The 15016-nt window shown below is 34.8% G+C and overlaps 1 protein-coding gene across 3 annotated transcripts in view; it reads left to right on the forward strand.

The window, feature by feature from the left end:
* LOC134540930 (ADP-ribosylation factor GTPase-activating protein 1) overlaps positions 1-15016 on the forward strand; it is a 47281-nt gene that overhangs the window by 19111 nt on the left and 13154 nt on the right. Inside the window, exons 6-9 of one of the 3 annotated variants that reach the window (XM_063384008.1) lie at positions 832-954; positions 3327-3386; positions 4584-4723; positions 9749-9853. In XM_063384008.1, the coding sequence (XP_063240078.1) occupies positions 832-954; positions 3327-3386; positions 4584-4723; positions 9749-9853 (428 nt within the window). The remainder of the gene's footprint in view (positions 1-831; positions 955-3326; positions 3387-4583; positions 4724-9748; positions 9854-15016) is intronic. The other 2 variants (XM_063384009.1, XM_063384010.1) reach the window with 2 other exon arrangements.

A 15016-nucleotide genomic window follows, 5' to 3' on the forward strand; every position in this document is an offset into this window, starting at 1 on the left:
GTATATTACAGCATTCCTTGCTTTCTGACGAATGGCTTATGAACTACAGTTATAAAACTCTTTTTTTTCTTCTAATTGCCGCTTGCTGTTTCTAAATGTAACTCTCTCTATTGGCAGAAAGTGGCACTATAAAAGCCGTTAGTAAATATGGTATGAATTTACTAGTTTAAATAAGGTTTGTGGTCACATTATATTCAGAGTCGCGTTATTTTAGGGTAAATATGGTATATAATATATGTGTTACCATCTTTAATGCAGGGTTCAGGGTTGCTACAGGTATAGAAAATATGGAAAAGTCAGGGAAACCACCAAATTTTTCCATAATTTTTTCTTGTGACAGCAAAATTAAACAAAAACTACCATTTCCACCATTTTTCTGAGTAGTTCTTTACTAAACTTGCATATTACAAATTATTTTATGAAGTGCATTATGTGTCAGTCAAGATGAGACTACTTTGGTGAAATAAGTATTAAGAAATATTTTAGTTTCATAGTATCATTTTTATTGTATGTTTATTGTACAATTTTTATTGTATCCAATAACACCATAATTCCTATTTAAAAAATGAAATTGACCTTGAAATTAAAACCATAAAATCTTTTCACTAGTAACTAAGTGCAATAATTTATATTGGTTGTTTTTATGAAACTATTTCAGGTGTTTGGTCAGTGTAAAATGGTAAAATAAACTGATGAAGTCAGTAAATTCTGTTTGTGGATTGTATCGAACATGCTACTCAATCTTGCATAAAATTTCCATCTTATACACTGGAAGATGTGATACGCTGAGTGCCAGTCTGATTTGTAAAAAAAGTTTTTTTTTAATTGCAGGGCTGGTCTGTTTTTTCCACTTCCGCGACGAAGATGGCCAGCCGAGCGACGGAAGGTGCTATTAAAATCGGAGGAATTGCCTCTCAGAAGGTAGCTGACATTAGTGTTTCTGTTAGTGAGAAGGTAAGAAGCTAGTGGTAGCTGCGTATGCTTTGCGTTTGCTTTCCTTCTGTTCGCTGTGCTCTAGAGTCTGGCTGTTATTAAGATTTTCCCAATTAGTTAGTTCCAATCGTTTATGCTGGTATCATAATAGTGTGACAGGCACAAAACGTGATAGATGGAACGCGAATAAAATATATTTTCTGACCAATCACATTCGACACTCTCGTGACGTCAGCACGACAAAATTTGCAGACTAGCAAACTTTCCGATTAGAAAATTTTTTATTTCCGTCACAGGTGAGATGTTATTGAAATACATAAGTATAAAGATTTTGTTTTTGAATTATGGTTAAATTTTGTGTAATCTTTAAATTATGTTCACATTCAATGATTTTTCCAAATAAATATTAAATTTGGATTAAACAAAGTTAATGTCAAACAGGTTGATTAAAACCAGTTTGTAAACATTAATAGCGTTCGTATGTGTCTTTCCAATGAAATTGCAAGAAACTGTTTTTTTTTTTATGTAGTTTCTTCTCTTAGTTGTGCAGTTAAAAACCACATGTTCACAATAATGCAAGATTTTTCTGTCATTTAAAGTCTGCCGTGCATTTCTGATTCCAGCATTATGGTTTGGTGCATATTTTATTTTCTTATTTCCTTTCTTTCTTCTTGGCCTAGTCTAAGAGTGGTTATGTTTATGATAGTTACGAAGAATGGATTTTATTTATTTAAATTTTGGTGTGTAGCAAAATGTATCATGCATTGCTAACTAACAGCTATAAAATTACTTCAACTGGATTTGGAAAATTTGAAAGAAAAATAGAATTGAGTAATTGTGATGGTGTAATTTTCATGGTGTTTGATTATGCTTTTTGTCATTACCGTTTGTTTTAAACTCTTTTATTATTTGCAAAAATTGATCAATATAAGTAGTAGCCTAACAGAATTATTTGTTGAGCATTAAAAGCGGTTCTTTTAAAAGATGATTTTAGTATTTTTCTGTTTTATTAAGGACAGTTTTAGTTACCATTTTCTTTATCTAATACTATACACAAGGGCAAGATTTTATGTTTTATTGTAATAAAATCTAAATAACACCGAAAACAATATACCATATAGTACCGAAATGCAAGGCAGTACATATATGTATTATGTACAATATGTGTAACACCAAAATGGTAGTTAAATCAGAAAATTAAACAGTATTTAACTATTCAAATCACAAAGTGTATTCTTTTCATACAACCAATATCTTATTTTCAGATGAATTTTGTACGTAAATAGGAAAAATTTATTTACCTTGTTTCTTGTTTGATTATGCATCTCTTATTGGATGACTTTTAACTACAAGTTCTAGTCAATTAATTGTTATTCAACCAAATGAATCTATTTTAAATAAACTTACTACATATATTTTATATTTTATTGTAACAATGCAGCATGTCAGCATTACACTATAATCTTCTCTCCAGATACAGCATAGAAGTTCTATAAACCACTTGTATGGACAATTTCTATGAATTTTTGTGTTAACTGCTGGTAGAAATGTTTTATTGGTTTTGTTTGTAGAGTGATAGCTTCCAATACAGTACCACCATTTTTATACTTACATGAGTACTTAAAAGCTTTTGATAGCTTGGAAAGCTTTTGATACAGTGATATGGCAGGCAATAATACCATCATTTTGATACTTGCTTAAATATTTTAAAACTTTTGATAGGTACAAAAGCTATTAAAGTATGGTAACCTATAATACCACCATGTTTATAATTCAATTGATATTTTAATAACTTTTCATAGCTTTAAATTTCAGAAACTATTGGAAATGCACGTGTGATTTTGCATTTAAATGACTCCCTAAAATGCCACCTGTTTGATTAGTGGGGGAAAAATACTCTAGTTTAATGTAAACCATATGACACTCTTTGACAATCTTTAAATTATTCAACTGTCTTACAGTGATAAATTAATTTATTACTCCACAGTTGGTACGTCTCTTTTTTAATAAAAGTAAGGGAGTTAAAAAGGTTTTGAAATTTTGTTTTGTGTTTACTTATTTTTAAGTGTAAGTACATAATTGTTTTAGTTAAATAATTTTAGCATAAAGTTATTATGGATTTTTTTTTTTGTAATAGACTGTAAACTTTAGAAAGTTATATGGAAATTCTGTTTCAGAGTGGAAAATATTACTTTTTTGCATTGCTGATACATTCAACCTAGTTTGCTAAATTTTTTTTTTGCTCTTTTTGTTCATTTTACTAAAATTACTTAGGGATACACGTATCATAACCATCGCATGTGCTTTCTGACAAAGTTTTTTTTTTTATTATTTATTTTAATCATTTTAGGTTGCTACTTTTTTTATTACAATTTTGTTGACTTCTGCAATAGGTGAAAGAAGGGAAACTCCTAGATGATGTGAGCTCTCAGGTGTCTAGCATCGCAAACAAGGTAAGAATGTTGGATGTAATCTCAAGTAATTATCTGTAATTGCTAAACTGTATACTAGTTATAACATTTTCTCAGTCTAAAAAAAATTTTTTTTGCAAGTCTTGCCTTGGTGTAATTTAAATGAAAATGATTACAGTAGAAGTAGTTACGTACACTTTAATTACTTTCAGTGTAACAAAAAACTAACCTTAATAAAAAAAATATTTCAACTAATTATGTGGGTAGATTAAAGAGTCTTATCGCTGAAAGAAAACATGTAATTTTGATTGTAAGTTAATAGGGCCTAACGCCCAAAGTAATTATGATTTGTGGTATTTCAGACAGTCATGTGTATTTAAATTGCATTATGATCTTGTTGTATTGGTTTTACTTAAGTTTTTTAAGTGCCTTTTGTAGTTCCCTAAACCTGCCATTGGTTTAAGTTGATTTATATTTATTTGTTAGGTCATACGCCAACTGATTTTAAAACTTAAAACATGTTTTAGTTACCACTATTGAGCCAAATTTGTTTTACGTAGGGTTGTGTTTTGAGAATTATTTTATTTTAGTCTAAAACTCCACACATTTTTCAATTTATTTTCATAAAACTAATAAACAAATCTGTATTAACGAGATGAAAATCTTGTTTAATCTCACATATCTCAAATATTTGATAGTCTCTCTAAGACCTGACGATTCCGGCAGCTTTGTGCTAGGATCGGTGAAGCTGCGAGTAATAGTCAGGGCCATGCATATTTCGCGAGAAGATTCAAAGACTAGCTGAAAGTTAAGGCACTGTAGCATCGTCTATGTTTCGTGATTAGGCGAGTTTCGTCCAGGTGCATGACGATTGTTAGAAAACCAATGACAGTAATTCGTTGCGGAAGCAAATGCGTCCTGAGTGGCTCAGCCAAACAAGGCAACTACTTCTCTCGCAGACGGCCGCCAATCACAAGGGAGATACCTCTGGTGCGCGTATACCTTGTTGCAGTCTAGTAGGCGTTCAGCTTTATTCGCGACAAATGCCTGCCCCTGGTAATAGTGTGTTTGTGTGTGTTTTTATGTTGTGTTTGTGTGTGTATTTTTGTGTGTTATGTGTTTTTTTGGTTTTGGGTGTTTGTGTTGTTTGTGTTTTTGTGTGTTTGTGTTTTTGTGTTTGTGTGTGTTTGTTGCTGTCTACATTGGAGTGTTTAAAGCGGTCCACATATTTGTTGGCAGGTGAGCGACCTGGGGAGGAAAGGCTGGAAGGACATATCCGGGACGTCGTCTGCCAATCCGCACAGCCCGCTCAAGGAAACACGGGAGACGTCGTCCACTGAGAAGTCCTCCTTGCTGACGGAAACTGGAATCCCGCAGAGGTAGACAAGCCTGCGAGTAGACAAGATGTGCCTTGGTTTTACTTTGATTTTTTTTTTACCACTTTCGTTGTTCTACTTCATCCTTCACAAGGGATGCGGCTTGCACAGAACACAAGTTTAGGCACATTTTTGAGTTTCGAAATATTTTTTTTTTCTTTTTATCTAGCTTGAAGTATTTTCTCACATAAAGCATGGATCATAATTTCAACTATTGAATCCACTTCTCTCAAATCCGTCCCTGATTCCTAAAGAAGGGTCTGTAAGAAATTAATATATGATTGAAAGCACAAAATTTTATATATGATTAAACATTTAAACTGTAAATATTTTTTGATTATAGTAAAATATCTAATTTTCATGTTTGTTTTGGTGTCAAAATTGTTCCCTGATGTGCTAAGCAAAAATTCCCAGAGCACTGTTGGGTAGTGGCAGAGGAAAACATTTCTTTGATAGATTCTGCAGATATGAATAATGTATAGGGGCATGCATATTTCGCGAAAAGATCCCGAGGCTGACTGAAAGTTAAAACACTTTAGCATCATCTGTTTTCGTGATTGGGTGAGATTCTTTCATGTACATGACAATTATTACAACACCAATCACAGGCATTCACTACGGAAGCAAATGCGTACTGAGTGGCTCGGTCAAATAAGGCAACTACTTCTCTCGCAGACGGCTGCCAATCACAAGGAGGAAATCTTTAGTGCGGGTATACCTTGTTGCAGTCTAATAGGCGTTCAGCTTTATTCGCGAAAAATGCCCGCCCCTAATAATGAAGTCTTGGTCAACTACACATGTGCTAATGTTAGACTTTCTGAATTTTCTTTTCTCCGTGAATATCAAATCTTTCAAGTACTATTTGATGGTATTTTAAGGATTTGATTGGTCCATCCTGATTAGGAACATTCATTACACCAAGTGCATATGTGATCAGCATGGGTTGTTAAACTTTCATGTATAAAAAAATGCTGTCTAAAGGGAAAAAAAAGGCCAAGTTTTTATGGCATGTATTTATTCTACGTTCAAGCAATAACTTATTTTAATTGGTTAATTAACTCCTGGTTGTAGACTTGTCACACTCCAAACTTCCCAGCTAGCTCAAATATTCCGTCTGGAGTGGACATTAATGTTTCACATGTTTCATGAACACTTAAAGAAATTAATTGGGGGCGCTGAAATAAAATTTGTAAGTTCCAAAATAAATGTTAGTGTCAACGATGGGTTACTGAAATAATGTCTCTCGTACAAAACTTGATTTTTTTACAGTTTTTTAATTAATATTTCCCGAATATTCACAAGTCGTCATGGCCGCCATTTTCAAACCACCATAACAAATACTTGTCAAATTTACAAGCAAGTCGCACATAACCTTTTCCATTTCTCAAAAACAAACAAGTTGACTGTTCGCAGGTACAGAATGATTAATATTATAATATTGTTCGCAAGTAAATCCCATGGTTGCACACAAACTCACAGTACAAGCCGATGGACTATTGTCCTCGGAACAACGGCGAAGATTATTCAATCCCTGTTTGGGGGTAATACCGATGACTGTGGTCAAAAAATTGGTAGTTACAGTTCCAAAAAGGGGGAGGGGGTTTGATTACCGTGTTTTATCGCATAATCGTCGCACATTTTATACTAAAATCAAGTTTGAAAAGTAGAGGTGCAATGTTTATGCGAGAGAAAAAAATTTTTGTTAGGTAAAGTTATCCAAAAAACAAAACCCATTCATGGAAAATACATTTATTTAAAAGTGGAGTATACAAGAGCACGCCAAACAAGTTAAATTAATAACTCATGCAACAAAAACCTTTCTTCAACTTTAAATAGAAAAACAAAATGTGAATGTGAATGTGAGCCTACGCACAACTATCGTCGTAGTACACACCATGAAAGGGGGCGGGCTAACAAATATAGTTACTAGGTACTCAACAAGGAGCGCCCGTTGCATGCAATCGGCGAGATATCCATATTCGATTACGTGCGCGCTCTATACAGGAAGCAACATAACCAAACATGAATGATGCCAACTAGCGCTGGCTACATTTTAATAAGCGGTACACTGCAGCGACGCAGACGAACAGATAAAGTTTATAACGTTTAAAAAGTCTTTAAAAGAAAATTTACACGTCAAACTACTACTTTGTATTTCCGTTAATTAAATAAGTAAGTGGTAATTTCCAATTAAATATTGGATTTCTACTTTAAAATACATTGTTTTATACGGAAAAGATGCCCACACCAAGCGCTCGGGATCTAATAGCGGGACCAAAAACATCATGCGATGTTTACGTGAGAGATTTTTTTAATCCAAGTTTTGACGCTCTAAAATATCAGTGTGACGGTTATGCGCGTCAAGGATTATGCGATGAAAGAGGGCATATACAATGGCTTCTGGACGACAGCCGCAAAATTCTCTATAACTCAATTGATATGTTTTCGTGAGTCACCACCCGACCCACGACCTACAGGTACCTCGTTCAGGCAATGAATGACTAGCGAGGCTTCGTGCAACTGCGTACCGCCCGAGGGAAGTGTAGGTTGTAACATTGTCCACCCCCGACTCACATTTGTTCGGGCGCCATTGGTTGTTGCTACCAAACAAAGGGATTTTCCAGCGGTTCAGTGGTTACCGAGAAATGGCTACACTAGAGTTTGTCACATCACTTCCACTCAACCAACTCGCAACACGTTGATCCAGTCTTTTTGCAGTTGCGCTTCCTTACTCCTCCCCTGTGCACCTTACACACACGTTTTCTCTCCGCGTCCCCTCCTCCATCTTGTCCTTTCTTTCTCTCCCGTCCCCCCTTCCGCCGGCACACCGTATCCCTCCGCCGCACTTCAAATGAGGGAACTTGAATTCAACACTGTTTAGCAACCTCACTTATTCTAACGAAGTATAATTTGAGAAAGTGTTTAACCACTATTATTGAAGTCCTACAAGTTAATTCACAACGCAAAAGTTTCAAGCTAAATACTAGGTGGATCAGGGCGCAAGAAAGTAGTTCTTAGCCAATAACAGCTCCCTTGCTATAGACAATACTGCTATCGAAGCGATTGGAAAAAGTGGCTCAACTGCCATTTACCAGGGCATTGGGGTAAGCTCCAGTCCACCTCACAAGGTGCACGGCCTCTTCAACCAATAGCAACACAACCCTCACTAAAACATGGCAGTACACAAATTCCCTAACCCTCGCGACGAGGAGCTGTTATATGAACAATACCAGGAAACATCACCAAAGTACCGAACCTGATGAGGCAACTTACTAAATCGTTAATTAAACCATTTCACAAGTGTCCAGAAGGTTTGTGGTAAGAGCCGGTGCTGTGAATCCATGAAATTTTCTGCACTTTAGGTTCGTGTAAGTTTTAATTTTGATGTACTCCATTACATGATAGTGTTTTCTTGCTTAGTGTACTTCTTTATATTTTATTTCTTTAATGAAGTTGCCACTGTTTGATTGAAGATCTTAATTTGTATGCCTTTATTACTCAAGTTACTTGCTACATTTTTTTTTTTTTTTTTTTTTTTAGGGGTTTGTTGAAATTTCATTTTCAATAATCAGTTATTAAAAATATTATTGATATTCATTGCAAGTGAAGATATAATTTTTATGGCATAAACAATGAACAATAAAAATTTGAGGGAAACAGTTTTGGGTTATTAAAGTAAATTACAGTAAAAAAAATTATTCTGCTGACTTCAAGACATGGCCAAGCACTGAAACTTGATTTACTTTTATCATCTCCAAATTTAAAAAAAAATACTGTATTGAAGAACCTGAGCTGTTAAATAAGATTAACCAAGAACTCAGGAATCTTAATTAACTGCTTGAAAAATATCTTAAACATTTTTTTTTATTCTGAAGATCTAAAGCCAACATTTGATTTTAGTCCATGTTTTTGAAGGGCATTGCAAAGAGAAGAACCTAGTTACAGAAGAAAAAGCTTGATATATTATTGTATGTTTGTGTTTAATTTTTTTTTTTTATCAGTGTTAAATTCTAAAACTAAACACGTCTATAAAATTTTTCCTTGCATTTTCTTCTGTAGTGATGTTGTGCTCTTCGGTATGGTCGTTGGTGTGAAAAGTGGGCGAATGACAGAAAACGCATTAAGCCTCAGAGCTTTCACAGTGAAGTTTCCCCAGTGCTGAGATTTTTACAGTAAACAATAATAGCTGTCCTTAACATTGCACCATAACTGATCGACTGTATTTACTATTTCATGTAGTTCATGTTTTGGTAAGTGTATTTTCCTTTTTATTTTAATGCATAGCAAGTGTGACTCATTAAAAATATATATATTTGATAAGTATGTAACATACTATATGATGCTAAAAAGATTTATTCAAAAATTTTGATTAGTTTCTGACACACAGTGCATACACTATGATTACAATTAAAAATAATAACATTTCTTTATATTTTATGTAAGTAATCAGTTGGATCTACGAAAAAAATTTCATTATTATGATTTTACTGATTTAAGGAAATACATAGCCAGTTTTTTATATATGTACATCTCTCTGTTATGTTACCATGTAAGATATGTCCATTTAAATTTCCCCCTTTTTATTTTACTGTATTTGGCATCAATTTTTCTTGGGCTCCTGTTAAATGTTGAAAAAAATATTATTTGAAAAATTTTCAGAATTGGTGAATAGTTTTATATTAAATCGAAAGTTTAATCTGGATTTTAAAAAAAATTCTCGGAATCTTATGTAGCCTGGTGGAAGAAAATTAATTTTTGATTATTATGTCTATGCTGTGCTGTCGCTTGAAAATATGCATGTTAACACTTAATAATAATAGTGTTGATGGGTACATTATGAACATCCTCAGTTTTTTTTTCTTTTTGCTTGCATTCCCCGACACTTTGCCACGTGTTTTGTATTGGTTGAGGTGCTCTGTAAGAACTCTTGCTTTTGTTTTTGTACGTTGTTTTTAAGTATTGTAATGCTTACTGTGTTGTTGATTACGTTTTGTTGCACTGTTCCATGCGGTCATGTCACACGCACAGAACTCACACGCAAGAGCACATTAGCTCCCCGTTGCTTTCTAACAGTCACGAGGATTCCAGCAACTGCGATTGGAACTGGGACTCGGGCAGTAAACACCACGCGAGGTACATGTCCATTAAATATGCTTAAGTATGTGTATTTTTGTGTTAATACATGTGTTTTCTGCAATGCCATGGTAATGTTGCTTTGCTAAAAAATTCTTGATAGTAATAGAAAAGATGTGAACCGAAAGACACCATCATCTTGATTTTGACAGTTTTTTATTTATTTATATTATTTTTTGTCCATCTGACCACCAAAATTTTTTTTCACACTATTGTATAATTAGTTAAATATAAAAAAAACTTTCAGACAAGAAAAAGAAAGCAAAAACAGCATTACAAGTACAAATATAGCTTCTAAAGATAAAAATGGATATACGTACCTACACACAGATGGTTTTTAAACAGTAATACAAGTACAGATATAGCCTATTGAGACAAAAAAAAATACAAGTACATACTGACACATTCCACTAGCTCAAATATTTGGTCTAGAGTGGACATGCCTGTTACATGTTTCATGAACACTTGTGTTGAAAAAATATGTGAGTTCCTAATATAGGTATGTTACTGTTAATTTTTGGTTTTTGAAATAACGTTTCTCGGACACAGATTGGTCGATATTTTCTGGTTTTTTTATTAATGTTTCACAAAAAATCTATAGTCATCATGGCCGCCATTTTTCGACCAAAAGAACAAGTAAATGTCAAATTTACAAGCAAGTCGCATACAACCTCTTCACTGGCTCAAAAACAAACAAGTGACGGTCCACAGGTACCGAAGGACAAATATTACAAGATAGTTCGCAATCACGTCCCATGGTTGCACACAAACTCACGGTACGAGCCGAAGGACTCAGTCCTTCGGAACAGAAACAAAGTTTACTCAGTCCTTCTTGTGGACTAATACCGACAACTGGGATCAAGAAATTACCCTCTTTTATCGCATAATCGTCGCACTCGCATAATCGTTGTACCTATATTTTAGGCGTCAAAATTTGGATAAAAAAACCTCTCGTGTAAACGTTGCATGATGTTTTTGGTCCTGCAATTAGATTTTGAGCGCTTTGTTTGTTTCCGTATAAAACAATGTACGTATTTTAAAGTAGAAATCTGATATTTATTCGGACATTACCACTTACTTATTTAATGAACGGAAATACGAAGTTGTCTGATGTGTAAATTTTCTTTTAAAGACGTTTGCAAACGTTTATCTGTTTGTCTGCGTCGCCGCGGTGTACCGCTTATAAAAATGTACCCAGTGCTAGTTGGCATCATTCATGTTTGGTTATGTTGTTTCCCGTATAGAGCGCGCACACGTAGTCAAATATCGATATCTCGCCAATTGCATGCAACGCACACTCTCTGTCAAGTGCCAAGTTAACTACGTTTGATGGCCCGCACTCTTTTGTGGTGTGTACTACGACGATACCGTATAAACCCACGTACCACCCGCGCCTTTTTTAAAAAAATCAGGTTCAAAAAAGTAGGGTGCGGATGTTACATGGGTCTTGGGCCATTTTTGCACGGTGACGAAATAGCGCCGGCACGACTGGAGGTTGCTGCGATAGACAAGAGGGGTAGGGGAAAAGGATGTGAAGGAAGCGGCAGACAGTCAAGGTCACATTCCTCACAGCGTTGTCACACTGCAGGGTTACAAACGCGCGCTCCCACGCACTGTCCTATCCTCATTTGCAAAGTACCCAGTGGTTTTACACATGTGTTGGCTGCAAGTATTGTAATGAATCGTAAAAAGTTGCGTTCTTTCACAGTTGTGGAAAAATTAAAAATAATCAGTGAAGCGGAAGAGATCGGTAACCGTGCCGCTGGGCGAAAATATGATGTCGACGAATCATGTGTGAGGGATTGGAGGAAAAGTAAAGACAAACTGCTTTCGGCCAGTGGCGATAGACGTGCGTTCCGTGGTGCGGTAGCAAAGTTTCCGGAGATAGAGGAAAAACTCTACGACTACATACAGCTGTGAAGAAGTTTAAGTCCGTTCTTGGCCGACGGCTGTGACATCATGTTATTCTTTTGTTAATTTTATTGTCTGTGTGATTTTGTACGTCACTTTTATTTAAGCCTAAATAAATGCTGTATTTGTGTTAACCTAATTTATATTTTTTTGTAGAATACGCCATATTTAGGCACAAGGTTTTTTATTATGCGTGGCTAGGACTCGCGTGCTTTATCGTTTATTTGTTTGTACGAGGTCATTGCCCAGCGCACGATAATGGACGCGGAAGATTGTAACTGTAAACAGCTGGGAGCTGGGCAAGGTCACGCGCACACACAGCGTGTTATTCTCGATCGCGCGCGGCAATGCCACGTTCTACTCGCGCGATGTTGCCACATTGCAGTTGCCTGCCTTCTGTACACTTTTAACACAGATGCCGAGGCTGTAATGAGTAGCATAGTACTTTTTTGGTAATTCTTTACGATTTGTTACTGTTTGAAAAGAAAAGAAATCACGACTAAATTATTTTTTTTTCCATGCAGATTTGCAATAAAATCATTTTTTCTTACCATGGCATTCTAAAAATAAGGGTGCGGGTCTTACCCGGGGGCGGGTGGTACATGGGTTTATACGGTAGTTATGTGTTAGTTATGCTCGCATTCGGATCACAGATTTTGTTTTTCTATTTAGAGTTGAAGAAAGGTTTTTGTTGCATGACTTATTAATTTAAATTGTTTGACGTGCTCTTTTATACTTCACTTTTTAAATAAATTTACTTTTCATGAATGGGTTTTGTTTTTATGAATGACTTACCTAAAAAAAAAAAAAATATTTTTTTTTTTTTTCACATAAATGTTGCACCCCTACTTTTCAAACTTGATTTTAGTATAAAATGTGCGACGATTACGCGATAAAACATGATAGCTCGCAATCATGTCTCATGGTTGCACACTAACTCACGGTACAAGCCGAAGTACTTGGTCCTTCAGAACAAACACGAAGTTTACTCAGTCCTTGTGGGCTGATACCGACAACTGTGGTCAAGAAATTATGGTTGGAAGTTTAAAACTATGAAAAAGGTTGATTGTACAAGGTAGCGTCCGGACCACAGCCGCAAACTTTACTATTCAAACTCAACATTAATATATTTTTAGTGAGCCACTGCCCAACACGACTTGTCGGTCCCCATTACCTGTTTGACGTGGCTAAGGGCAACTACGTACCTACCATCTGAGGGATGACCTCTCCAGCCAATCACAACGCAACGAGGATTTTCTGGCATAAATTACTAACGGGAAAAAATTGCATATTCTGGTGACATCTCTTTTACTCTTTTACCCAATCACGAAAATACCTGGGGAAAATATATCTGCCAATCCTATCATTTCGACTAACTCCAACTACCGAACTCTTCTTATCTCGCTCTAATATTACCCAGCTTGCAAACTACCGCACCTGCTCACGTTCAGACAAAGGACATTGGCAAAAAAAATACAAAAGAAAGTTACACTGTTAACACACAATAACGAACAAAAAACAAGCAATCCTTAAAAAAATACATGAAAGCACATAGTAACCTAAATACACAAACCGATAAAAATGACGCTTAAGGACTTATTCACCATAAAGTAAGCAAATTGTCAGAATAACTTAAAAGGCATGAAAGAATGTCAATTATAGTCATAAAGCATATGGCAAACATAAGAATACTTCTTAAAAATAATAAAAGGCTGTTATTTGAATCACGCCAGGAAACCTAACCATAGTACTAAACATGATGAGGCAACATAACAACTAGTTACTATTATTACTTAACTACAGTAGAACCTCATTTTAACATATTTCAAGGGACCAGGAAAAATATATGTAATAACTGGGAAAATGCAAAATGAGGGAAATGTTCAAATTTTTTTTATCATCTCACTATATGGGAAACAATAAGAAAATATATACCACACTAAATAATATGTCAGAGACGGGTACGTTTTTATATATTAACTAGAACTTCACTATCTCACATAATTAAAATTACAAATATATCCAATATCGCCGTTCTTCATTATTGCCGAAAGTTAAACATGAAATTTGCTGTTCTTGTGTAAGAGATTAGAATGTTGAAGCATCTTGATATAGCCACTTGGTGCTGAAATTTTGTAACACAATTGATTTTATAACTTTGTTTTTAATTACGTGTTAAAGTTTTATTAATTTCAGATTTTTTGAGAAATAATACTATAAAACTATAGCTACCACCATCAATATAATTGTTTACGTTGAGGAATAGAAGTTAAATTGCCATTGCATTGTTTGGATATTCATTGCAGCCATTTGACTTTTCAGAATGTTTCTAATGTGTTTAAATGAACATCGCCGAATATGCATGAAGACACCATATTTATAGGAAACTCGTACGTTGCTTAAAATGTATTTTAACAATGGAACAGTAATCCACTCTTTTGTGTATTTAAAATGTGAGTTTTCACCTTTATTTTCATGCATAATACATTTAAGATTAAAGGGGAACGCTAAGAAAAGTACTTATTAATTTTCATGTTTATGTCACCATACGTTTGGTTCATGGCCGTATGGTGTACAATAGCACGTGGCACAAAAAAAAAGTAAGTTGTTTACAATGGCGAACGAAGCTGTGGTGACCATACACTCATGCAGTAACGCTTAATAATTAAACTTCACGCTATTCATTTTGAGAATTTATTGTTTTCTCTAAATTTTCCGATGGTTTGCCACGAAATACAGCACTAATTCTAGGTAAACAGTGGGAAATGCTTTTGCACAAGGCGGGAAAAGAATGCATTATTAGTAGAGGTGTATAAAATTCGCAATTGCGATAAATGTTAAATAGATGCGAATTTTTTCAATTACTGCGATTATTTGCGATACTTCAAAATTTATTAAATGCAGCGAAACCCCTTATTTACGTTACAGTTATTTACATTTTCCCGTTATTTGCACTATATTTTTCAGGTCCCGTTTAGTTCCCATTTAGTCCAATACAATACTTTCACGCGAATTACGTCTCAAAAATCGAATCCATCCCGCTATTTACCTCACGTAACAACCATAGTAGGCCTAAAAACATTGTGAAAAACGTAACGTTTATAGTCGGCAACGAATATTTTAAATCGCAAAATATATATATTTTATAACATGAAAAGTTGCTTTTATTTCTAAACATAAAATAATTTAAGCCTAGGTGTGTAAAAGTCCGAGTAATTATTGTAGGAGACAATCTAAAATGTACTAGGGAAA

This window comes from Bacillus rossius, chromosome 17, assembly GCF_032445375.1.
Source record: "Bacillus rossius redtenbacheri isolate Brsri chromosome 17, Brsri_v3, whole genome shotgun sequence".
NCBI lineage: Eukaryota > Metazoa > Arthropoda > Insecta > Phasmatodea > Bacillidae > Bacillus > Bacillus rossius.